Genomic DNA, 26338 nt, shown 5'->3' with positions numbered 1-26338 from the left:
TCTACCCAGGTAGAGGTATAGGACTGTGCAAGCTTTTGGGATGTTGATGGAATGAATTTACTCCATCTATGTTTTGATCATCATTCTGAGTCTTTGACAAAAATGGGATTTTTGCAGCTTTCTGTTCAAAATAAAAAAAAAGAAGCTAGACTAAAATGTTTTTTTGTTTAGTTTTTTTTTGTTTAAAAGCAGAGGTTCTGTTCTTTCTTTTGATATATTGTATGTTCTGATATTCCACAACAATCTCACAGCAATTCGTAACTATTTTATTGTATATTTTCGTACTATCTGATTAAACCCCAGTGATGGGTAAGTTTAGGGGCGGGGTTAGAGTTTCTTTTAAAAATTGTACGTTTTTGTACGATTCAAATTCATAATAATTCCTAAAATAGTTACATTTTCCCGTTAGATCAGGTTGTATATCCATAGAACAAAATGGAAAAGCTATGAAAGTTTTTTGAAAATGATAAACATTTAACTGGTGGGCAAAGAGTTAAATTTCTTCTGCATTGAAAAATGCTTTGCCCTTCATGCTTGGTTAAAACATATGAATAAGCTCAGAGATTACGGGTACCCTGGATATTCTCACACCATGCCATGGCAACACAGCTGTGAGGATCTGGTAACAGTTTATTGAGCGAGACAAGAATGCAGAGCATCACTAACGTGAAGGATTTCAAGTGCTATTCAGTCGATGAGTCTGAATCCTAGACCGTAATTACTCAAGAGATGGCACAGCCTTTAACAGAAGAATTGAAATCAATAATTGTCAAATTAAAAACATTGAATGTCCTGCATAATATCAGTGTTTCAGTGTGTGTATGCGTATAAAAAAGAGACAGTGAATTACCAAATCTGCAATTGAATGATGGATGGAGGGAGTCAAGGAGTTAAATGTCATCAGAGGCAAAGCTTTACTGAAATTTGGAGAAAAATGTATTGGCCTTTTAATATCGAGTACTTGTCTGATTCAAAGCTGTGGGGTTTAATCGAGGCCAATATGTAACATCATTGATTTAATTCAGGGGAGCAATAGGTCTTGATGATCAGCGTAACTTAGCTGCACTGTACTGCTTTTTTTTAACCAGAATTCCACTGCACATGACACATGGTTAATTCTACACAAAGATAAAGAAATAATAAAATAAATAAATAAAGAACTTGGATTTATGGAATAACTGAATGGGCACATACATGTGAAACCTTATATAACTCAACAAAAATGCATGGAATAATATATCCAGCAAATTGATGGTCCATTTTAACAATGACTTTCCTGGACTAAAAATAATTTAAGAATAATTTTTTTATGGTATGGTACCTAGATAAACTGAGCTACTGGATAATACATGCAGGCTGAATTAGACATACATCATAGTGATGTCAACAATGTAGCATACTAGATAGCTTACTAGAAGTATAGATGTAATATGGGTGGAAGGAACACAAACACAAACAGACAAATTGTTCAGATTCTACTCTTTATCTCTTTTTTCTGTTTGACAAGTCATGTTAATATGGCAGTCTATCCTCATTAATTTCTTATTTGATACATGGTTCACAGAACATTCTTATTTCAGCAAGGTTATGAAAAATTTGTGGTTTACACTATGCTAAATAAACACCAGTTCTCAAAGTGATTCTGTAGAGATCCTGTGTAAAAATATCCCATCATTTAAAATACTGCTAGATGCCACGAGGAATGTCTACTGAATGAATGTTTCACATAGACTACATCATTATATCATTACATCATGTCTCTGAGGCTAATTTGAGACTGAATGATGCAAGAGCTTCAACAGAAGCCACTACACACCTCCAGACGCTGTGAAGGTTTATTTATCCATGTACGCAAACTACATGTATTGAGTTTGACCATTTAGGACATTTCAGGCATTATATTTAGCTTTAAGTGTGGCTAATAGTCTGTTAGGAAAATGGCATCCTATCTCTGGCTCTTTGTCAGTGTCCATAACAGATCAAGCTTGAATAGTGAGCTAATGCTGTAGCAGAATTAGCCTGTGTCCTTTTTCCTGCCCCCTCCGCCTGTATGTTGGCCATTTTAAGGCTATCTCTCTTTAGAAAGACCTGCCATTGAATACAGCTTGAGTAACCCTGACGAGAGCGGCTCTCTAATTGGACGAGAAGTGCAGGGGCCAGATATCCCACGGAGGGTGCCGAAGCAACAGAGACATCAAAGTGGAGGACACAGAACCCAAATTAATTGAGTGTGAAGGGTTTTTGAGAGTTTTTTTTTTTTGATAGCGTTTGAGGGCAGTATTACAGCATGCCCTATTTCTCCATGTAGCTTGAGCTTCTATAACAAACCTCTGCTGTATTTGATGAACTCATTTGTATTCATCCATCATTGCTTGCTTCCTATGTCTGAGAGTCACAGATACACAGAGGTCTGGGGATCATTCTCCCACAGCTGCTGTATCTGCCACAATACTGCCTTAAACCTGCGCCCTACTCTTCCCTCTGCCTTTCAAAACCTCTCAAAAGCAGCTGGCCAGATGTCATGGCGCTAATCGCAGGGACAAAGGCAATGGCTTGGCCTGCCATTGTGCACAGGCCAGGTGCCCAGGCTTGATTACTTCCACATATGGATATTTCCGAGGACAATTAAGAAAGAAACGAAAGCCAAGTCGATCGAGTTAAGTGGCATTTGCTTTATTCTTTGCAGTGTCCTTTCTTTTCTATGCCTTTCTCTCAGCAGAATGGAGATCAGTGTTATAATTATGAACACCTGTTCCCATTTCTGAAAATTTGCATGCCTTGAAACATGCAGATTATAAATTAAATGGGCATGAAAATATGTTGTCCTTTGCCTTACACGCCTTGATTTCCTTGAGAGCACATGATATCCAGTGGGTTTAACAGTAAAAACTAATTTCTCTTGAAGAAACTTCACTTTGGTTAGTAAGCAGGTGTTACCTGATGGAAAGTGCTCGTTGATCGGCCAGTTGTCCACCTGTAAGGTGGCGTTTCCCCCATTCCTTGTGAAGCGCACCACATGATATTTCCCGTCATTGACATCTGTAGTCAACTCTTTGACGCTGATGTCCACTGTACCGATGTTGAACGTTACGCCCACCTTTCCTTCTTCCTGGAACAGAAACAACACAATCTTGTCAGTCTAGCAATACCAAACGGCTGATTTAACTTAGCGCAAAGGGATTAGGGATACAGTACATTGATCCGATACCGAGTCTCGATATTTGTCTGATACGGACCTTTTTGATGGATCAGGTATCAGTTAGATAGAACTGATCCAAAATCAGATACTGTGCGTTAGCCATAGTTGGTACTCTAAAAAAAAAAAAAAAAGCTACTCAGATGGTTTAGTGTATTATATTTCAAATCTTCTGAAGCCATTAAATCAGTTTATTTGAGGAACAGACAACATATTTGTGACCACCCTGAATTTAGTTGGGTCACAGGGATATTGGATTGTTTGTATATATTTCTTTCTTTCTTTCTTTTATTACCTACACATGTCTATTTCAGTTTACTTGTATATATAAGTTTTATTATTGTAGTGAGTTTACATTGGGCAGCTCAGCTGCATCTTCCTAATTCTGGTTGGCAGTTGAGAGAGTGGAGTTGCTGTGACGATTGCGGTGCATCCTCAGACAACAAAGAGGACCTTTAAGCAACCACTAACTATTGTCTCTCTCTCTCTCATTTACTGTTAAGTTTTTAAACTGCTTACAGTCCTCCTGACTGCCCGGGACCTGTAACAGATTTTGGTGGCTCGTCCGGGATCAGCACTACTCTGAAGACGTCTGGTCCAGTGATTTTTGAACCTAGGGACAGCAAAGCACATTCCTCTAAAAGGGAGCAACGTGTGTGTTAGAGGCTAAGGGGAGCAGGTGACCAGCATCATCCTGACCAAGAGCATTACCACGTGACCAGATCTACCGTACCTGGAAGTGCATCATGTCCGACGAAGAAAGAAAGAGACTTACCTGGGACATCAAGAAGAAAGTTTACACTTTGAACGCAGGTGAACTCTTCAGTTGGCAAAATACATTCACCCAGCATCAGATGCGGATGTCACACTATTAAAGGTCCCATTGCATGGATTATTTTATTATTTTAGAATGTTTCCTGGGGTGCCCTTATAATTTTAGTATGTTTTTTAGATCAAAATTTGTTATAATTTAGAAATAAAAGGCATTTTTCCTAGCCTGATTTTAGCCTCTGATTTGAACGCTCTGTTTGAAGGGGCGTGTCTGTGTGAGACTTCAGTGTAAACGCCCACTGCTGTGATTGGCTGCTGTGGGCACCTTTAAAGAACGACGACGAAGAAAGCTACATTAATTACATCGACACTTACATGAATAGTTGTGAATTATCTAGACCTGACCAAGGAATGACTGTGTTACTGAATTTAAAGGACTATATTGATGAAATTGTAGAACAACGTACTACTGTGCCTTCTGCACCTCATAACACAGACACCTCAGAGGTTGAGTACCAGAGATTGTTATCAAATTATGAGGAGTTAGGTAGAAAACTTTTAGCCAGTACAACTGTTCCTACCACACTACCTAAACCCTCACTCATGTCACACACACATCTTCCAAGCAATAATAATCCTGTATATTCAAGCATTCCAAGACAGGAATTCAACGACCACAGTACATCTAATTTTGCACCTGACACCATGGTCTCCATCAGAGACATTCCAATGTTGCAGCGTAGAGAATTCAAGATCCATGGGGGACAAATAGGAGACATAAGTTTCAGCAACCTGTGCAAGCAAATAGATGAAGGCATTAAGGAAGGTTACACTGAAAGGCGAGATCATTCGAGGGGTGTTTCGCATGATTAAACCTGGAAATTTTAAAGATATGTTAATAACCAAAGATGACATAACTGTTGCAGAATAAAATAGTTTTCTCCAGTCTCATCTAGGTGAAAGCAGCAGTACTGAACTTTTCCAGGAACTTATGAGTGCCAACCAACATGACCATGAGACGCCACAACAATTCCTGTACCGCATGATCGGCCTAAAGCAGAAGGTATTGTTCTGTTCTAGACAGTTAAATGCAGACATCAGATACGACGACCATACAATTCAGAGTGTGTTTATCCATACTGTGTCACAAGGCATCGGCCTAAAGCACAGTGACATTCGGCGAGAGTTGAGACTTTTCCTTTCAGACCCCAATGTTTCTGATGAAATCCTGCTGAGGCAGGTAATAAGAATTACAAGTGATGAAAGCGAGAGACAATGCCGACTGGGTCAGTCTACTCGCCACAAGGTGGTGCATGCACATAATTACACTCTATTTAGCACAAACAGGGCTACCATAATATGTGAGCAACATGTATGTACATGTTTGTATTTTTGAGAGAATAATGTTTATGCATGGTTATTGAAAAAAATAAAAATGAAAATTTCTGAAATAAGGCCACAAAACACATACTAAATATGTGTCCACAAGACTTCTGAATAATGCATTTTGTCGCCTAGAGTTTTTTCTTCAAAATGATGTGAAAATCATCCTGCCTAATCATTCACATAAAACAATACATTGATTTAAATTTTGTAAGACACTTTTTGTTTGGAAAGGCAATATATATATAATTGGTTCACAGTTGTTGTTGTTTTTTCCACAAATTGTGCTTGCAAATTGTATAATATCCAAGGTAAACATTTCTAGTAATTGTGCAGTTAATTGTTCTCATACTGTATTTGGGTAGTTGACAAATGGCCAAGAAAAAGTACTTTTTTTGGAAAACAAAACTTTTTATGGGACATTTATATTTTTATGGGACACAATCCATAGGACATTTGAGCTTTTGTGGCAGTTAATAACCATGCTAATACTAGCTGAACAGTTATTAGCAATTGGCATGATACATTTGCATAATATTACATAGTCCTGCTGTTAAAAATACAAATTTTAATAAAAAAATCTAATTTAGGAGTGTCACACTAAAGGACAAAAAAACGTAACAATTTCAGTGGTCTGAAAACATAGTTAAATATTTGAACAATTCTGAGAGAAATACTTGCCATGTGCACTGCTCATGGGCTTCATAGGGGTCTTCAGTCATATGACCTTGAATGGGGTCTTTCAACTAAATTTAGTTGTCCATGATATTGCCCAACTTAATATCAGGTTATTGCATAACACCAAAGGACATTTTTTTCTGTGACAAACTTTATTCAATTCCTACACTTTTAGAAATGTATGTATAGGAAAAGTGATGGCCACTTAGTGAAATAGACACTTGCACAATTATGCCAGGAGTGTTCATTAAGATGTTTAAACATTATTTTCTTTATTTATAAAAGTTAATATTTATGAAATAATGTTGTCTACCGTCACACCATAGGACGATTTTGAGATTTGGCTCAAAGTTGTAAAAAAAAAAAAAAATAACTCAGGTATTTAAACAACAAATTCATGTAAAACAAGAAAATGTTTAACCATTTATAGTATTCTAAATGATGAAAATGTGAAATAAATTATTTTTTATCTTCTGTGACGGTGAAAAAGCCACGTCACGTCAACTACCCATTTTCAGATTTGGAATATATTCTCTACCCAAATGTGTCACTAATAAAACACAATACAAATTATTTAAAGAGAAGGCTTATATTGACCTTTTAAGATTTTGTTTACATCTATCCTTGTATATATATATATATTTTTTTTTTTGTGTGCTATTTTATTAAAAAGGTTATACAGTTACAACAACAATTAAAATTGTAACAATATTTCCAGTGTAATCTTTCTTTGTAAAAACTAAAGTATACATTTTATCATACGTAATTCAAAGTTAAGGATTCATTAGTTTGAATATAGCCTACATTGGAACAAACACTATAATAACATCTTAGTTGATGACTTTATTTTTGACAAAACATAGTATATATATATTTAACATATGAGCAGAAATTGGCAACATTATAAGCTTATTTGATGTGGCAGTATTTTACAGTAAAAACTTTATAATCTATCCGATTTTGTAGTCGATTTTTACTCATCTCAGTATAGCAATAGAGTTTGGTAAAAGCTGTTCATTCATTCACACACAAAAACACGATTCATTTTTAAACAGTATTTTTGCCAGCTGTAGTAGCTCCACAACAGCACGCATCTGTGCGTTCATTCATTCACACACAGAAAAGCGATTCATATTTAAACAGTCTTTTTGCGTGTACAGACACTTGCGATTAGAACAAAGCAAATATAGAACTGACCTATTCCTCAGCCGGATCCGTTGCTCCTCGAAATGAAACTTCCAGCACTTCTGAGGTAAATTTTCCAGGATTATTATTAAGATAGTATTATTCCTCACAGCGTCGTAAAGTACATGTGTCTGAATGTGAACTCGCGGTGTGTGTTATCCAGCTGATGTGGGCGTTTCACAGGTTTGCATGGATCGCCTCAGATAATTTGCGTTTGAATAGCGCGCGCTCTCCATGGGCGGGGTCACATTAAACCATAAAGAAGAGAATTCAAGCTTCATGCCTGTGTGTCTGTATGCCTGTTTGACTGAGTTACAGTTCATTGTTGGACGCGTTTCAGAATGGACTTCACTGACAGAGAGAAAGCAGAACTCACATCATGTTTATTTTTCTTTATTTGGCAAAAAGCACAACACTTTGTTTTTATTGTGAGTATACACAAAAAAATTACACACTTAACAGGATCGATTGATGTATAACACAAGTATGTCAAAATCAAAATAGTACTTTGACTCTCTCTTGCACTGATAAGGAAAAAAGTGAGCAGATCACGCCGGCGTGATTGCCGACCTCAGGGGGTTAATTGGAAAGAAATTTACTTACCTCATGCAAAGCTTCGTCCACTCACAGAGATTATTGACCCACAGGAACTGGAGGTCAGAGATGTAAAAAAGGACCTAATACCCTTCCTTGGTGCAGTGGAGATCACTCTTAACCTTCTAGGGAATGAGAACCCTAGACTGGCTATACAGGTTCCTTTCCTGGTAAGCACTATTGGCTTTGAAAGACCTATTCTAGGCTTTAATGTCATCCAAGAGATTATAAGAGGTAGGGAAAATCAAACTCAAGCCTTGTTCACCCTAGCTAACCTCTTCAGCACAACAATGGAAATTGAAGGCGATAAAGCCAATGCTCTTGTCAATCTCATTCAATACCAAAAAAATTCAAATAAGCTAGATTTGGATTTCCAGGTCTCATTAAATGTTGGACCGCAGGATGTTGTTATCCACTCAGGTTGTGTCACTCATGTTAGGTGTCGTGTTCCAGATAACTTTTATCTAACCAGCTCGGTGGTGCTGTTTGAACCTGTCATGGAGTGTCCACAGTTGGACCAGTTGATTGTTGGCGAGGGACTTTTAAAAATTGAAAATCCACAGAATCCATATGTTCAAATTCCTGTTGGCAATCAAACCATGCATAGCATCACACTGCCCCGAAAGATCACACTAGGGAGCATACAGACAGTCAGAAAAATAATTGAAAATGGTCAAGAAGATTTTCGACCTTTGTCTGTGGAAGTGAACAGTATGGACTCCCTGTCTGGTACCAAAGATGAAGAAAAAAATTCTACAATACTTTGGCATCCTCCAGTTGATCTTAGCCACCTCAGTAAAAAACAGCAAGAGCAGGTAAAATAATTGCTTTATGAAGAGTCAGCGGCGTTTGCACGTGACAACGATGAGATAGGATGCATTCCTAATCTACAGATGACTATTTCATTAAAGGATGACATACCTGTGCAAAGAACATATGCCTCCATACCTAAACCACTCTATAAGGAAGTCAAGGAGTACATTCAAGATATGTTGGCTAAAGGTTGGATTGTTAAGTCCGAGGGTGTTTCTCAAAACCAAGAATGTAAAGAACGGACTTGTGTTCTTGGGGAGAACGCTCTTGCTAGTTGTTCTTGGAAGAATGAACTCACAAGGTGACGAGCACACAGAACGCTGCTGACAGTTTGAGACGATGTGTTCTTGCTGGTATTGCGCAATAATACCCCCGCACATACGCCGTCTGCAGTACCCAAACTAGAAGAAGACTTATATTGACCATTTAAGATTTTGCTTACATCTATCTTGTAAATATCTTTTGCTATTTTATTAAAAAGGTTACAATTACAACAATAATTACAATTTAAACAATATTTCAAGTGTACTCTTTCTTTGTAAAAAAAAAAAGATTATGTATTCATTAGTTTGAATATAGCCAACATTGGAACATCTAACATCTTAGTTGATGACTTTATTTTTGACAAAAATAGTATATATATATATATATATACAGTGAGGAAAATAAGTATTTGAACACCCTGCTATTTTGCCAGTTCTTCCACTTGGAAATCATGGAGGGGTCTGAAATTGTCATCGTAGGTGCATGTCCACTGTGAGAGACATAATCCAAAAAAAAAAAAATCCAGGAATCACAATGTATGATTTTTTAACTATTTATTTGTATGATACAGCTGCAAATAAGTATTTGAACACCTGTCTATCAGCTAGAATTCTGACCCTCAAAGACCTGTTAGTCTGCCTTTAAAATGTCCACCTCCACTCCATTTATTATCCTAAATTAGATGCACCTGTTTGAGGTTGTTAGCTGCATAAAGACACCTGTCCACCCCATACAATCAGTAAGAATCCAACTACTAACATGGCCAAGACCAAAGAGCTGTCCAAAGACACTAGAGACAAAATTGTACACCTCCACAAGGCTGGAAAGGGCTACGGGGAAATTGCCAAGCAGCTTGGTGAAAAAAGGTCCACTGTTGGAGTAATCATTAGAAAATGGAAGAAGCTAAACATGACTGTCAATCTCCCTCGGACTGGGGCTCCATGCAAGATCTCACCTCGTGGGGTCTCAATGATCCTAAGAAAGGTGAGAAATTAGCCCAGAACTACACGGGAGGAGCTGGTCAATGACCTGAAAAGAGCTGGGACCACCGTTTCCAAGGTTACTGTTGGTAATACACTAAGACGTCATGGTTTGAAATCATGCATGGCACGGAAGGTTCCCCTGCTTAAACCAGCACATGTCAAGGCCCGACTTAAGTTTGCCAATGACCATTTGGATGATCCAGAGGAGTCATGGGAGAAAGTCATGTGGTCAGATGAGACCAAAATAGAACTTTTTGGTCATAATTCCACTAAACGTGTTTGGAGGAAGAAGAATGATGAGTACCATCCCAAGAACACCATCCCTACTGTGAAGCATGGGGGTGGTAGCATCATGCTTTGGGGGTGTTTTTCTGCACATGGGACAGGGCGACTGCACTGTATTAAGGAGAGGATGACCGGGGCCATGTATTGCGAGATTTTGGGGAACAACCTCCTTCCCTCAGTTAGAGCATTGAAGATGGGTCGAGGCTGGGTCTTCCAACATGACAATGACCCGAAGCACACAGCCAGGATAACCAAGGAGTGGCTCTGTAAGAAACATAACAAGGTTCTGGCGTGGCCTAGCCAGTCTCCAGACCTAAACCCAATAGAGAATCTTTGGAGGGAGCTCAAACTCCGTGTTTCTCAGTGACAGCCCAGAAACCTGACTGATCTAGAGAAGATCTGTGTGGAGGAGTGGGCCAAAATCCCTCCTGCAGTGTGTGCAAACCTGGTGAAAAACTACAGGAAACGTTTGACCTCTGTAATTGCAAACAAAGGCTACTGTACCAAATATTAACATTGATTTTCTCAGGTGTTCAAATACTTATTTGCAGCTGTATCATACAAATAAATAGTTAAAAAATCATACATTGTGATTTCTGGATTTTTTTTTTTTAGATTATGTCTCTCACAGTGGACATGCACCTACCATGACAATTTCAGACCCCTCCATGATTTCTAAGTGGGAGAACTTGCAAAATAGCAGGGTGTTCAAATACTTATTTTCCTCACTGTATATATATATTTGATGTGGCAGTATATTCTACAGTAAAAACTGTAGCCAAATCTAGTCAACAAAATGTTGTCTTTCATATTTCGCCTGACTATAACGCTGTTTTTATGAAATATTAGGGCATATAAATGTTAATTTGCAGTTTAATATATTGCTTATACAGACATTTTATTTCAACATATTTCAGTCGATTTTTACTCATCTCAGTATAGCCAAGCATTTTAGTTGATTAAAGCGGTTTATTCTTTCACACACAGACACACGATTCATATTTAGGTCAAACAGGCAAACATTCTGTTTCAAACAGGCAAACATTCATTCGCGGTATTTAAACGCAAATTCTGAGAACCTGAAGGGTACATATCTTTACAAATATGTACCCTTCATTCATCTCACAGAAACGCGATTACATAGGCCTACACTAACGTTATTCCATAACGTTATTCCATAACGTTATTTCACATTAACACTTGAGAAAAGATAACTTAGCCTACCTCACTCCTCAGCGGGATCTATTGCTCACTGTTTGTTATGTAGGCTATATTATGCATCACTCGCGGCGCACTGTGTTTACAGCTGATGGGCGTTTCACAGGACTGAAATGGTTCTCAGAATTTGCGTTTGAATACCGCGCGCTCTCCGGGGCGTGGTCACATTACATTTGAATGAGCTCTAATGAGCTCAACTGGAATCGCTCTCTTTTAATACAGATTTCACAAGCTGAGAATATTTGTTTTTTATAAAAATTACTTCATTTAAAAGATGCGATCTCAAGCTTGATGCCCGTGGGTATGTTTGCCTGTTTGACTGAATTTTCGCGGAGTTACAGATCATTTTCGGACGCGTTTCAAATTGGAGTTCACTGACAAAGAGAGTGCAGAACTCGCATCATGTTAATTTTTCTTTATTTGGCAAAAAGCAAAACACTTTATTTTTATTGTGAGTACACAGAAAAAAAATAGAAAGTGAACAGGATCGATTGATGTATAACACGAAAATGAAAGATCAAAATTAACAGAGCATTATGAACTTAATTTACATTGCTAAAAAAAAAAAGTCCCCAGAGGGTTAAGTACTGACCAGGAAAGGAAAATACAGATGCTGACACTCTTTCTCGTTGTCCTCTGGACATAGGGCAGTATGTGGCCTCATGCTCAGAGGAGATGTCCATTGATACAGTCCGTGCAACCTGGGAAGGGAGCCAGGTAGCAAAGAAAAGAGAAATAGATAGCTGGATCTAGCTATAGCTGGATAGCTACCCTGCTTACAGCTCAAAACTCTGATGTTACCAACACGTGCCCAGAATTTTCTCCCCCCATGATTTTCTATCAACAATCCATCACAGCGAGTTACAGAGAGCACAGAAAGACGATCCTGCTATTGGGGACATATTCAAACTTAAAGAAAACAACCAAAATCTCACCCGTGAAGTCAGAAGAGGGTTACATGGCCCACCAAAAAAATTATTACATGAATGGCGAAAACTTCACATTGAGAATGGCTTGTTGTATCGCAAGACCACTCATCAGAAACAACTGGTTTTACCTGCTGAATTTAAGAAGAAGGTTCTGAAGCATCTTCATGATGACATGGGTCATGCTGGCACAGAGAGGGTGATTCATCTGGCAAGAGAAAGATTTTATTGGCCACATATGAAAGTGGACATTGAAAATTATGTTACCAGAAGATGTTCATGCATTAAGCAAAAGAAGCCTGTTACCCATGAGAGAGCTCCAATGGGAAGCATTACAACTACTTTTCCTCTTGAACTCGTTTCCATAGATTATCTCCACTTGGAAAGAAGTAAAGGTGGTTTTGAGTACATACTGGTTGTAGTCGATCACTTTACCAGGTATGCTCAAGCCTATGCAACCAAGAACAAGGCTGGAAGAACAGCAGCAGAAAAGATATTCAATGATTTTATTCCACGCTTTGGATATCCAAATAAATTACATCATGACCAAGGAAGAGAATTTGAGAATGAACTGTTCAAGACTTTAAGTAGACTATCTGGAGTTGGACATTCAAGGACCACACCCTATCATCCCCAATGCAACCCAGCTGAGCGATTTAATAGGACTCTCTTACAAATGCTGAGAACACTCCAAGAGAAGGAAAAGGAGAACTGGAAAGAACATCTAGCACGTGTTGTTCATGCTTACAACTGCACAAGACATGAGGCAACTGGATTCTCACCCTTTTACTTAATGTTTGGTCGATCTCCTAGTTTGCCAGTTGATCTACTGTTTGGACTGAACTCAGAAGAAATAGATGAGTCTCCGACAAGATATGCTGATAAATGGGCTGCACCTACTCGCATTTAGGCCAGCCATCATTACAGACACACACAGCAGTTAACACTGTAGGGTTTCATGAGACGCAAGCCATGCCAATAAGCAGTTATTCTCAATACTACACTTCTCCAACACCAACATACATACCATCATTTTACATACCTGGTCCTTTCATAAAATACCAGACATTGCCACCACTAAATTATCCCATTTATGTTTATTGAGAGACAAAAGGAATCAACAAGTAATACGGTTGTTTAAAGAATATTTGGAAGCATTAGTTTCTTTGTGGGGGAGAGTGTGACCACCCTGAATTTAGTTGGGTCACAGGGATATTGGATTGTTTGTATATATTTCTTTCTTTCTTTCTTTCTTTCTTTCTTTCTTTCTTTTATTACCTACACATGTCTATTTCAGTTTACTTGTATATATATAAGTTTTATTATTGTAGTGAGTTTACATTGGGCAGCTCAGCTGCATCTTCCGAATTCTGGTTGGCAGTTGAGAGAGTGGAGTTGCCGTGACGATTGTGGTGCATCCTCAGACAACAAAGAGGACCTTTAAGCAACAACTAACTATTGTCTCTCTCTCTCTCATTTACTGTTAAAGGTGATCTAAGTAACTTTTTTACCTTAACTGAACAGCTTCGGAGTCATTGGAATGATTATATTACTTATTTCGGGTTGAATGGTGGTCGTTTCGCACCCCCCTGGTGTCCGTGAGCGGAAAATACGCACTTGCAACTTTGAGCCAGCGGCCGTCAGGAAGTATCGCGTGATATCAGGTCTCGCAATGTAAACAATTGCTTTACGGCCTAAAGAAATCTGCTAAAATGCTGTCATTATTTCGCTCCCTCACGCTGTTCGAACCCGAATGAAGAAGACGTTTTAAAGATTGTCCGATCTGCTTTGATGTCGTTGATCTACTAGCCTCTGGTGTCTGAGAATCGCCAACGAGTTTTTACAACAGTGTTGTCAAATACCTATTCCGAAGCTGTGGGGGGAGCTATAGAGAGAAACCTGCGAGCAAAAAGCGAGAATACAGCGAAGAAATCCCGGAATTACTGAGCCCTGCTTTAAGTTTTTAAACTGCTTACAGTCCTCCCGACTGCCCGGGACCTGTAACACATTAAACTGTTAAATTTAAGTTCACAGAAACTCTTTTCCATTCAGCATCTTCAAACAGCATGTCACATTAATTTACATGTTAGCATGCAAAACACTCTCCAATGTTCCCATTATTATACATAATCTGAAATGTTTAAAAGGACTGTATTTTGCTGGAGTTGTGGTACTTGATACCAAGTGTCTGTTAGATTAGACCACTGACGTATAGGACTTAATACAACTTGTGATTTACAGAGCAAATGGAATTTAAAACTCTGATGAAAAAGGCTCAGTAAATCTATGTTGCTTGCTTTAAGTGCATAATCATGGTACTGGGATTCAAATATGCACTTTTGTGCCGGTCTGTATTTGAGAATCTGTGTTTGTGTGTATTTCTTATTTTTTACAATTAATTATTGTGTAGTTAGTGAGGTACAGCACTTTTAAAATAATCAAGAAAAACAGTACTGATTTTGGACGGTCCTCTGTATCTGCAGATACTCAAGACTACGATATCGGTATCAGACACACACACACACACACACACACACACACACACACACACACACACACACACACACACACACAAAAAAAAACATCAAGCATCCCTAAAAAGGATGAAGGTGCTAGCTTAATTAACAGGAAACATTTGCATGTTAAAGTGATCCACTTTTAGAAACCTCCTCAAAGATGCTGCCAATGAGAGCACGCAAATGGATTTGGTTGCCAAGGCTGCTGTAATTTTTCTTAAATCCAGTAGATAAGAATGAGCTGCCAACAGGAATGTGGGGCATGCACGTAACGATGACTAATGCACTTCGTACCGACCTACTGCAAATTCACAAACATATGCTCTTCCACCTTTCTCATATGTATCCCACATGGTTCTTGTTTGGGGACTCTTCATAACTCCCCGATGGACAAACTTTCCCCATTGTCTTTTGCAGTTTACTGGCACTATCTGCAAAGTCAGTTTCACTGTTCCGAATTCATGTTCACATAGCCATCACAAAAGGGTTTCAAGGCATGCCAGACAAGATGGAGTGCATTTCCTTTCTTATGTCATTTGTTTTAATCCCCACCAGGACTCTTGAAGGTGTAATTACCTGTCCTCAAGGCTTGGCACAGAGGAAGCCATTTTTCAAACAAAAACGAAGGTAAATAAATACATGGATGTGCTGTACTGAAGTGTGTGATAAATTAATCTGCCACCACACGCTTCAGCGTTCACTGTTCCCCAATGTTTTCTGAGCGCCTCAAGACTCCCAGCATGCTCCACTTTCAACGAATGTAACCTAAGACCTGCTGACGAGGGCTCAATCGACAATTAACATCGAGGTGCATGGAATGATTTTAATGAGAGGTGTACCATGAGTGTTAATTTAGTGAATCCAGACCAAAGCCGAAGAATGATTCATTAATATGCGCTCTCCATTAGAGCCAAGAAAAGCAGTGCAGTACACAGCAACCTGATCTAAGAGTCTGTTTAAGCTCTCTGATTGCAGATGCACTATGCCTGGCACAAATTCTGCACATTCTCATAGAGTAACAGCTGGATGGGCAGGACCATCTGATTATTAGATATCCTAGTTCAGACAGTTTCTGTTGTGAGGGCTGAAATGATAACAAATGGAAGCGAGTCAGGACAGGAGGCTTCACTACAGATTTCTCTGAAGACAGGCATCTCTTTCTAGCTCACCGATTCTGTCTCGACCGCAAGCAACATTTGCTCAGTTTAAAAAACCTAGAGAGCTGACTACCAGGCATAAGCACACTCTAGACGAAAATGAAAGAAATGTAATAATATTGCCTCCTTAGAAATCTCGTATTGGTAAATTCTAAGGCAGCCTATATTGCATCCTTTGCGAAGAAATTCATTGTGGTGATTTTATGAAAAAAAAAAGAAAAATCCAAGATGGCAGGTAAGACCTATATTTATATTTATTATATATTACAAGTTTGGTACTATGGTACTTTTTAATGGTTTTACTTTTACTTTTTAATGTCATGTTAGCTGACACCTTGGTCTGGTTGTATTGTTAGTTTAGCAAAATCATCAGCTGAAGTGTATTGCAGATGTTGATATTTATACATGAGTGTAACTACGGTTGCAGACACTCAGTCAACTTGTTCTCGAGTATTCACGGACCGGCTTTGATTGTTCCAATATGGCGGACAGCTTTCATATAGCTTTTAAAACCCATTGAAACAGCCACTGATGAATCATCAATGTATTGGTATCTATGGGTAAGACTATACAAATGTAAATAAGTTAATGAATAAACATATGATACAGGTTTCATCCAAAGCACTACCATAGTGTTTGCATTATTATTAAAGTAATTTGAATTCTAAGCAGGTCCTCAACCCAAGAACATGCTCTACACTTCACCCATGGCTTCATGGTAACCCCCCCAAAATACTAACATAACAGAAACTTTTAAATACCAACATAATAGAACATTAAACATTAACAAGTCTCTCTATTTTCTTATCTTGCTAAAAAAAACAACATTATAAAACTTAAAATAACACTTTATTTCAACATTTACTCTTACAATTCAGCACCTTTGCAAAGCATGATGGGAAGTGAAAGTCCTGTTTGATTGGGTTACTTGATTGAAACATGTTATTTCAAAATGAAAACATCAAGTTAAGTCAAAGAGTAACTGTTTCAAATCAATTTAATATGATGTAATCACATTTGAAACAGAAACCTGATAATAAGGTGTTAAATTATTGATTTTTTTGAGTGTGTGCCAACTGCAAGTTGAGTCTACCAGAGCTATTTGGCAAGTGGAGTTTCTGCATTAGTTGAAGTGCTCCAAATCAGTCACTCAGTCATAGTAGTAGGCAGCTCACTAAGTTTTGGTTCCCTACTTGCATTTCCAGCCTGGCATGATTGCCATTTCCAATTACACTGCAATGGCCCACAACATTTCATTGTCTTTTCAAAGAATGGGATGGTAAAGGTAAATTGTATTCTAACGAAAATAAAACCATTCACAATGATGATAACAATAATGACTGGATATTGTTACACACTACTATAGTCAATTTCAATTTCCATATTCAAGCTATTGAACAGCATTAACACATCATGGTAAGACAGCACACACTATATTGCTTTTTTCATTCGAAAGGGACCAGCACACAAGACTGATGCTTGTTGATTTTTGCACTTTCTCTGATATAATACCTGATGTCTTACATATGGCGGCAAACATTTAGAAGGTTATTGCAGAATTTCACTGCGACCGAGAGCATAATGTCTGGTGTTTCTCCGCCGTGGGTGGTACCAGGGTAGCCAAGAGTGATAAAAGTAATTTGAGTTGCAGCAGGAGCCTGCACTGATAAAGAAGGGCTCTATCTCTCCCCCATGTAATGTTCACTGACACCAGTAATAAGCTACACAATCCAATTCTGTCTCTCCGATCAATGGCTCCAACAAAAAGTCAGCCCCAGGCATCAAATCTCTCCCAGAAAGCCTCTATCGCTTTGGCAGCCTGCAGACAGGAGCGAAGTACCTTGATCTCTTGGCAAGGGACTGAACCATATGCAACCACCATCATCAGTGTAAAGGAAACAGAGGGCAAACAATAGCCTTCAAACTTTATAGGGGTGCGCCAAAATATCGATATGGCGATATCTCGCAATATTTTCTCCCGCGATCGATTCTCGATGCGCTCTTGCCAAGTATCGATATTAAAAGCCGTTAGGGCGGGCGTACACGGTGCGAGTTCGGACACTCGGGAGGTCGTGAGATCAGTTTAACTGATAATCGCGTCAAAGCAGCTGGTACAAGGCACGACTGTCCTGCATGAATTTTATCCCGAGCCGGCAGCAATCACGTGGGCTTTCGCGCTAAACCGTCATGTTGCGAATGGGAGAGAGAGAGAGAGAGAGAAAAGTGTGTGTGTGTGTGTGTGTGACAGTGACAGTGTATGCGCACACTGTATGGTTGCTGCCACTGAGGTATAGCCCCATCGACGTGGTTGTGTATGATTTGGCAATAGGGGACAGCTGGTGAAAAAACATGTTTAAAAATTATCGGGAGGTCGGGAGGTGCTCGTAACGTGCTCGGCTCGGCTTGTAATTCCTCTCACACGCTACGATCCGCGACCATGCGAGCATCACCGATTCCACTCGATTTCTCCCGAGTGAAAAAAATCATCTGCAGCAAAACAAAAATAGTGTCTGTGATTGTTTTGTTGCAACTGTTGCACAAGTTGTTTTTGTTATTGTGTTTCATCCAAAAACGAAATGGAGATTCATTTTCCTAATTAAAAAAAAAATCTTTTTATTTCTTAAAACATGATATATTGTGAGTTATTACTGATAATATATCGATTATCGCAGTATCGCCATATCGTGATATTATCGGTATCGTGAACAATGTATCGTGTATCGTATCGTATCGTGAAGTACCCAGTGATTCCCAGCCCTACTTTATACAGCAAATGTTTATGTTATAATTAGAACTCTTTCAATTGCGCTGTCCGAATCCCAATACGATTCCCCCTGCAGTTCTGCATTCACATTGAATCATTTTGCTCAGAACTGTGGGACGTTTGCAACATCAACGTTCTAGTGCAGTTTTGTGCCAGCTGTTGACCACTGTAGCTAGATAACAACTCAGGAATAGATGCCAGTTTCACAAGTTTGTTTCTCCTCTCCCCCTTTTTTTTGTAATAAAATAATTTTATTACAAAGTCTTGACATACACAGATCAGCACTTATGTCTGTCTGCCAAAGGTACAAAGAATGCAAGGCTCGCCAAAGGTCATTTCTGCAGAGACAAGCACCAATGAGCAATGCATTATGCTGTAATAGGCAAATTAACTGTAATCAATACATTTTCATTTCAGTAAGTAATTCTGGAATGAAAGCAATGCAACCTTTCTTGGTGTGCACCTAAAAAAAAAAAAAAATAGCATTCACTCCAACCAAACTCCGATGTCAAAGAGACTGGAGCAAAAACTGTTGTCTGAAAGCAGAATGTTCTATTCCAGAATGATCATAGGTACTTTGTAAATATAGGTAATATATAGGTAAATAATATGGGATACCAGACCAATCTCATAAAGGCCAAAGGGTGTCCTTCACTAAATATTAGGGGTGTAACGATACACCAATGCCACGGTTCGGTTCATATCACGGTTTTGGAGCCACGGTTCGGTTCGGTTCGGTTCTGTTTGCTGTGGGGGCAGGGTTCATGGCAGGGCACCAGCAATAATAACACTAGATTCACTTTTAACTTAATAAAAACAACAACAACAACAATAATCTAACTTATTAACTTTAACTTTATTAACTTAACTTTATACAGTGGCTTCACGTTTTCTTTAGAGCAGTTAGCACACCTGAGTTAACTAAAATGAAATAAATGCCTCCACTGACTAGTCAGAAATAAACTGCACACCTGAGTAGGGTTGCCAACTTCAGAAAAGGAAAATGCGGGACAATCGTGATTCTTTATAGGAAAACGAGGGACACTCAAAATATTTGTACTGTATCGCACAATGTACATAATTTCAGTGTCTGCAAACTGTAGTTAAGTATATGTTTAAAAGGTTATCAGACAAACACATTTGTATTGCTTAACCTATTTATGTACAATTTAATTCTAAAAATAATTTTAATGTCATACAAACAAAATGTCACATTACAAACAAACCACCATTCAAAATAACAGCATTTATCTGAAATAGAAAGCTTTTTTAACATTATACATAGGCCTACAGTTCAAAAGTTTGAGGTTAGTAAGAGAATTTTTTTTGGGAAAGAAATTAAAGAAAGTAATTGCCTACTTTTATTCAGCAAGGATGCATTAGGCTAATCAAAAGTGACAGTAAATTATAGTGTTACACAAGCTTTCTATTTCAAATAAATCTATTATGATCTTTACATTCTTCAAAGAATCCTGGGGGAAAAAACAAAACAGTTTTAAACATTAATAATAATCAGAAATGTTTTTTGAGCATATTATTCCCTCAGGTAGATTTCATGTTTTCTTGCGTGGCTGGATGTTGGACTCATGAACAATAATCACGTTGTTTGCATTCGCCAAAATTGATTTGCCGAAATCAAAACGTGGACAGTGAGAATTACCGTTAGCGCGAGACGAGTCCGGCTTGAAGCGGAAGCGACCAGACGGCAGAGGATTATGTTAGCAAATCAAACAATGATTTGTCTCAAAACGATGATTAAAAAAAGCTGTGATATGTCATCATATTGGATGATGACGGTGTCGGTGATCATTCTCAAGTGTCGTGATCAGCACTGCTGCTGTTGTATCAGTCAGTGGTTGTGACCGGAGGGTCTTCAATCTCAATATGCCGCGGAGTTGCCATCCTGAAGTGCGTATGTAAACTCCCGAGCGTGATCGATCACCCAAATCACGTGACATGCATTTTATTTAGTAAATAATATTTAGTAAAACTACAGCTCTTATTAGTTGTTAAAAGTGTACTCATTAATAACTATTTAATCAAATGTCAAGGAAGAAAAAAATAGTTTTGTGACAAAGTGATGTGAGAGTTGGGCCGGGGCAGCAGGGGGCGGGGCGCGTTCGGTTCGACATGAGAGTATCGCGGTTCGAACCGTAGCTGTTGTATCGCGGTTTTTCGGTTCGGTTCGAATATCGTTACACCCCTACTAAATATACATAATTTGCATGCGAGATCTGCGTACAAACGTTTTAATATTTTTTTTTTGAACAACCAAAACCACACATACAAAAAATAATGCATATATACACCAGTTAGTTCCAGTCTTTGAATCTGATTGGCTGAGAAGCCTTCTGGGAGTGCTGATATTTCACCAGTATCAGCCAGGGCTGCCCCCGATTTTCCCAGTCGACTGATAGTCGTTCATTTAAGCCATTAGTTGATTAGTTGGGGGAGAAATACTAAACTGTAATAATGAGCATTTAAAATATAAATGAAGTGCTCAAGCGTGCCTCAGCGACACCGGCAAACATTGCATGAACTTTTCTGAGATCGTCATTCAGTTGACCACTAGGGGACAGTCCTAGTATATCAGCACTGGGAACGTTAGGGGTTGTTTACATGACACCTTTGTCAACTAAAAACTAAAAACTTTTTATCCGTTTTGGTCATTCATTTCCACGTCAACGGCGTTTTGGGGGCCTAAAAAACTCAAACTTTTGGAAACGGGATTGAAAGTGTAAGTTTTAGAAAACAATACCGTTATTGTCTCCATGTAAACTACGTGTTCAGTCTATATATGCGTAGAGTTTCTTTACAAAGTGACATTGCCAACTACTGGCCTGGTATGCATAATACAGCGTTTTTATTCATTTTCACGGACCTGTGTGAAGGGGATTGTTTTGACAACCTTGTCGTCTGTTTCCATTTTTAGTACATCGTTGTGGTGTAAACATACCCTTAGAGGTTAAACACAAGATATAATTTGTTTTGGAATATTACTGGCAATTTTGGTTTAATTAATCTATTATTCATTACTAGGCAAATCGTTATAACTGAGGGCAAAGTTATGTTTTATAACTTCATATTTTTATTTAACTTTAATGATATCCAAGAGTTTGCTTGTCTATGTCCTACTGTACAAACTTCTATACTTGTATAATGGCTATTATTGTTCATTAAATATTATTGTTCAATAAATACAATTTTATATAAATACCTGGCACTGAGAAACAGTGTTAGTGGACTGTCTTTATCATTCAGGAACAAAACAAGGTTTTAAACAAGGAGATTATTTGAACTTTGCACACCACCTTACGAGGCTTAACCGACAAACAACATGGCACCGGGGTAAAACTGAATCAGACGTTTCACTGCATAGAGATCAATGCATTGGCCAGTGCTGACACCCATCATGTGAAATCCACCATTGAAAGGATGCTATTTCATCCACAGACACGGATATGGCAAACTCAATTACTTTCATGAATTTATGACTTGACCTAGAGAATGAAAGCTCTAACAAAGGCAGGTAATCGCACACGTTCTCTCTCACAGTCCTCTACTCAATAATACTAACACTAATAACTTCACTGGAGCAGCCCAAGCCATTGTTGCTAGTTCTAAAGTGATGTTTTAGAATTCGTAACGGAAGCTTGGGCCGATCTGTTTGACTCTCAACAAGAGGGTTTTTAAGACACTCTGCAATTATTTCCGCCTACTTGTGCCATCGAACTGTTGTATATAAGCAATATCACACTTGCAGTCATGTGATATGAATCTATATCAGTACGACTGTGATTCGGTCATAGACAATCGTACAAACTCTAACGTAATAAAACATTACCATAATCACGTTCATCTGATCCCGGAAAAAAACTAAACACGCTTTTAGCGCCACTCACTGCATTCACTTTGAAACTGTCGCAAAACGTGTATGACACAACGCATTTTGCGTTTTGCAAAATGATGCCACATGTAGGTTTTTCCAATAAGCCTGGGCTGAAGGAAATATATTTTCTTTACGTAAGGGAAACAACCATGCAACCTTTGATGAGGGCATCCAGTATCAAATACATAACTAATCCTTGTATATAGATTTACATAGGCTATCTACATGACCTAAGGGGTAAATTTAGCATGAGGTTAGAGCTCATCAAAACGATATCACTGCACATGCAGGAGATGAATCGATTGAATGAGATTAATGGCCTCTCGTTTGAGTCAGGGCCAAAGAACTGAGGGCCCTTTCCGCCAGTCGGCCGTGAAACACTAGAGTGATTTTGTGATATTTGAAGGGTGGCAGGAACATTTGTAGCATTTATTTGGAAGTCTAGAGGGTCCCCATCATTAGGGAAAGTGATGACCCTGTCAAGACCCTCCTGCACACTGAATTCCAACATTAAAGTGATAGTTCACCCGAAAATGAAAATTCTGTCATTAATTAATTAAGTCTTACGGGTTTGGAACGACATGAGGGTGAGTAATTAATGACAGAATTTTCATTTTTGGGGGAACTATCCCTTGAATATTACAGCATGAATGGAATAGCAACATGCCTGCATATTTAAAGCAGAGACTTTTGCATAAACGTCGATAATGAGTATAAATGTGTCTCACAGCAGAGGCAACAATGGATTTCAGTATATTTTTGAATGCCATTTTATTCTTATAAAACAAAGAAGAAATAGGCGAGACAGGGGTATTGTAACATGGGTTGACACTGTCATTTTAAATACATAAATTAGGTACTGAGATGAAATCCCTATCATACATGACCATCATCCTTCTGAGGTGACCATAGAAGTTGGACATTTCTGTGTACAAAATATAAAGGATTTACACAATTAAAAAAATATTTTGAGGCAGAAAAATCTACATTTTTACCTGTTACAATTCAAAGATAAAAGATAACTTTCAAAACAATGTTTATTAGCAGATTCATTTTGTAAAATAAAGAATACCAATGCATGTCTTTTTAAATATAACCTAGCAATAAGCTAATTAAGTAATACAATTATGTGAAACTACTTTCCTCTCCATTCATTATACACTTCCTCAAACTTCCTCATCCTCCAACAGTCTGTGTGATCTCTGTACTACTAATTTCAGGAGGAGTGCTGCAAGGCAGATTCTCCATACCATATAATCTGAGTCATGCTAAGCAGAACAAAAAGTCAATACATATTCATACAGGGCCTTCGTTAATCCAAACCCAAAACGAGTGGAGACACACATAGAAAGATTTCTGCAGAGTCTTCAACCCTTCATTCCTTATCATAATAGAGACTCTACAAAAATGGGATTTAAAGGCACTTTCACTTCATTGTGAAAACAACCTTGCTTAAATAAATGTAATTTATAGGATATACATATATATATATATATATATATATATATATATATATATATATATATATATATATATATATATATATATATATATAATGTGTATATATCTTTCTATGTGTGTCTCCACTCGCTAATCTTGTAAGGCATGTAATTATATATATATATATATATATATATATATATATATATATATATATATATATATATATATATTACATGCCTTACAAAATTAGCCTCCAACACTTTGCATGAGGAAAAGAAGAGAAGATGCAAACTGACTATGGAGAGTAACGGCTTAGACTCACTCTTTGCTCAAAGTCAAACATCCAATCCTCACTTTGATCTTCTTTTTTTTTTTTTCTTTGGGTCAGAGTTATTAAATATTTACCTTGCACTGCCTGTTGTTCCTTCTGCATGCAAACAGGAAGACTTCTGGAAACGTTTCTTATTTTTAGCATGCTGCAAAGCTAACCAGGGTATTGCTTTCATCTTTTTCTTGCTTAAAGACACTATAAGATGATGACTGCAGACTCTTTCCTGCGGTAACATATTTCTTATTGAAACAGGAAATATACAGGACAATACAACATAAACAAAAATCGGTAACACTTTATTTTGATAGTCCGTTCGTTGAGACTATACTAGTTATTAGTAGCCATTCAGTAGCTTGTCAACAGTGCATTATTTGACATTCAACAACACTGTTTCAACTGACAAGTAACATACGTTCAACTAACTGCCTATAGACTATAAGGTACAATTCAAGTGTTAATCTACAGATTTTACGAAAAAGTGCCTGTTGACTGTCAATGTTATTTTGCAACAGGTTATTAACCAATTGTCGACTAACTTTCAATTGTCAACTAACTTTCTGTAGATTGAGTACCAACAACTCAAGATCAATCTGTCAGTTAAATGTCAACATATGAAGTATATGTTACTGTATATCCTACTCAAGGGGTCTCATGTGCATCAAATTAATGATTATTTTAGCTGATTTAAAACTGTTTTTAAAAATGTTTTAACCATTTGTAGATAATCTGTTGATAGTCAACTAAAGATTACATGTAGTTGCTTATTTGTTGCTTGTCAACAAAGAAATTGTTTATGATCAGTAGACTATTAATAGACATTCTCAACTAAGCGTTAGTAGATATATTTTAGGACTATCTAATTAAAGTGAAAAAGAGTTTATATCAGTAGAAAGTCTATAACCTATCAACAGATTAATATATTGTTTATGATCAGTTGACTATTAATAGACATTATCCAGTAAGTGTTAGTAGATATCTTTTAGGACTATCTAATCTAATTAAAGTGAAAGACAGTTGATATCAGTAGAAAGTCTATAACCTATCAACGGATTGCATACCTAACCTGACTGAAGTAGAACAAACACTATGGCCAGCACATCAGAGAAAAAAAAAAAATCACTATTAAATAAAAAATTTTAAAAAATAATACAACCCATTATTTACTAGGATATCACGATCACATCTGAACCATCTGATTATGTGAAAAAAATTATATTGAGCATTCCAAATGAGAAAACTCTCAATAGTCTACTACGTCATTTCAAATGCCCGAGGCCAAGATCAAAAGTTATAAACAACAAATAACAATAATTATTAATTAATACATTTAGCCTTTCATGACAGTAAGTTTTACAGAAAATCGCATTTATTAAATGCAGTTTAACGTTATAACAGTTACTCATTTAAGAAATAATCTGTTCCTGCTGCAAACTCGCTTCGGAGGATTAACAGACAGGACTATAGTTTAAACCCTTAACAATTCCTTATTTAATCGTTTAACCATTTTGTAACATTTAGTTTATTTAACGTTACGGTGAGACACAAAAGGCGTTTTCTCCTATAGAACCATAATACACCAAAACACAATATAAATTAACAAAATACATATTTTTTATTAGCTACCGTAACGTTAGATGTAATCCAAATCTTTATAATCCATACGCAAGCAAGAAACAGATCCAAATTCAGAACTTCATCCACATCTAGCGATCTCCATCTCCATTCTCAGCAGCGACCGTAAATGTCAAATCCCGCGCTCGTGATGAATTTAAATTCAAAAATTGCGCCCTCAAGAAGCGTTACGACGGCAGTGATATCAAACGCTCATTGGCTCTCGCCTGCTTCGTCACAGATTGCAGCATACCGTGTTTCAGTTGAAACAACATTGAAATGCAGAAGTGCGCGCGCCGTCTTCACGCAGAGCGAAGCTGGGTTAACATTT

At 37.8% G+C, this 26338-nt stretch overlaps 1 protein-coding gene across 1 annotated transcript in view; it reads right to left on the bottom strand.

Moving 5' to 3' along the window:
- Positions 1–26338, bottom strand: part of nrxn3b (neurexin 3b) — a 436638-nt gene that overhangs the window by 47619 nt on the left and 362681 nt on the right. The window contains exon 19 of the mRNA XM_084091093.1: positions 2938–3109. Within this exon, the coding sequence (XP_083947219.1) occupies positions 2938–3109 (172 nt within the window). The remainder of the gene's footprint in view (positions 1–2937; positions 3110–26338) is intronic.

Source organism: Abramis brama (assembly GCF_963993115.1).
Source record: "Abramis brama genome assembly, chromosome: 18".
NCBI classification, from domain to species: Eukaryota; Metazoa; Chordata; class Actinopteri; order Cypriniformes; family Leuciscidae; genus Abramis; species Abramis brama.
Note: the sequence above shows the minus strand (reverse complement) of the source record. Positions and strands in the feature narration are given on the sequence as shown.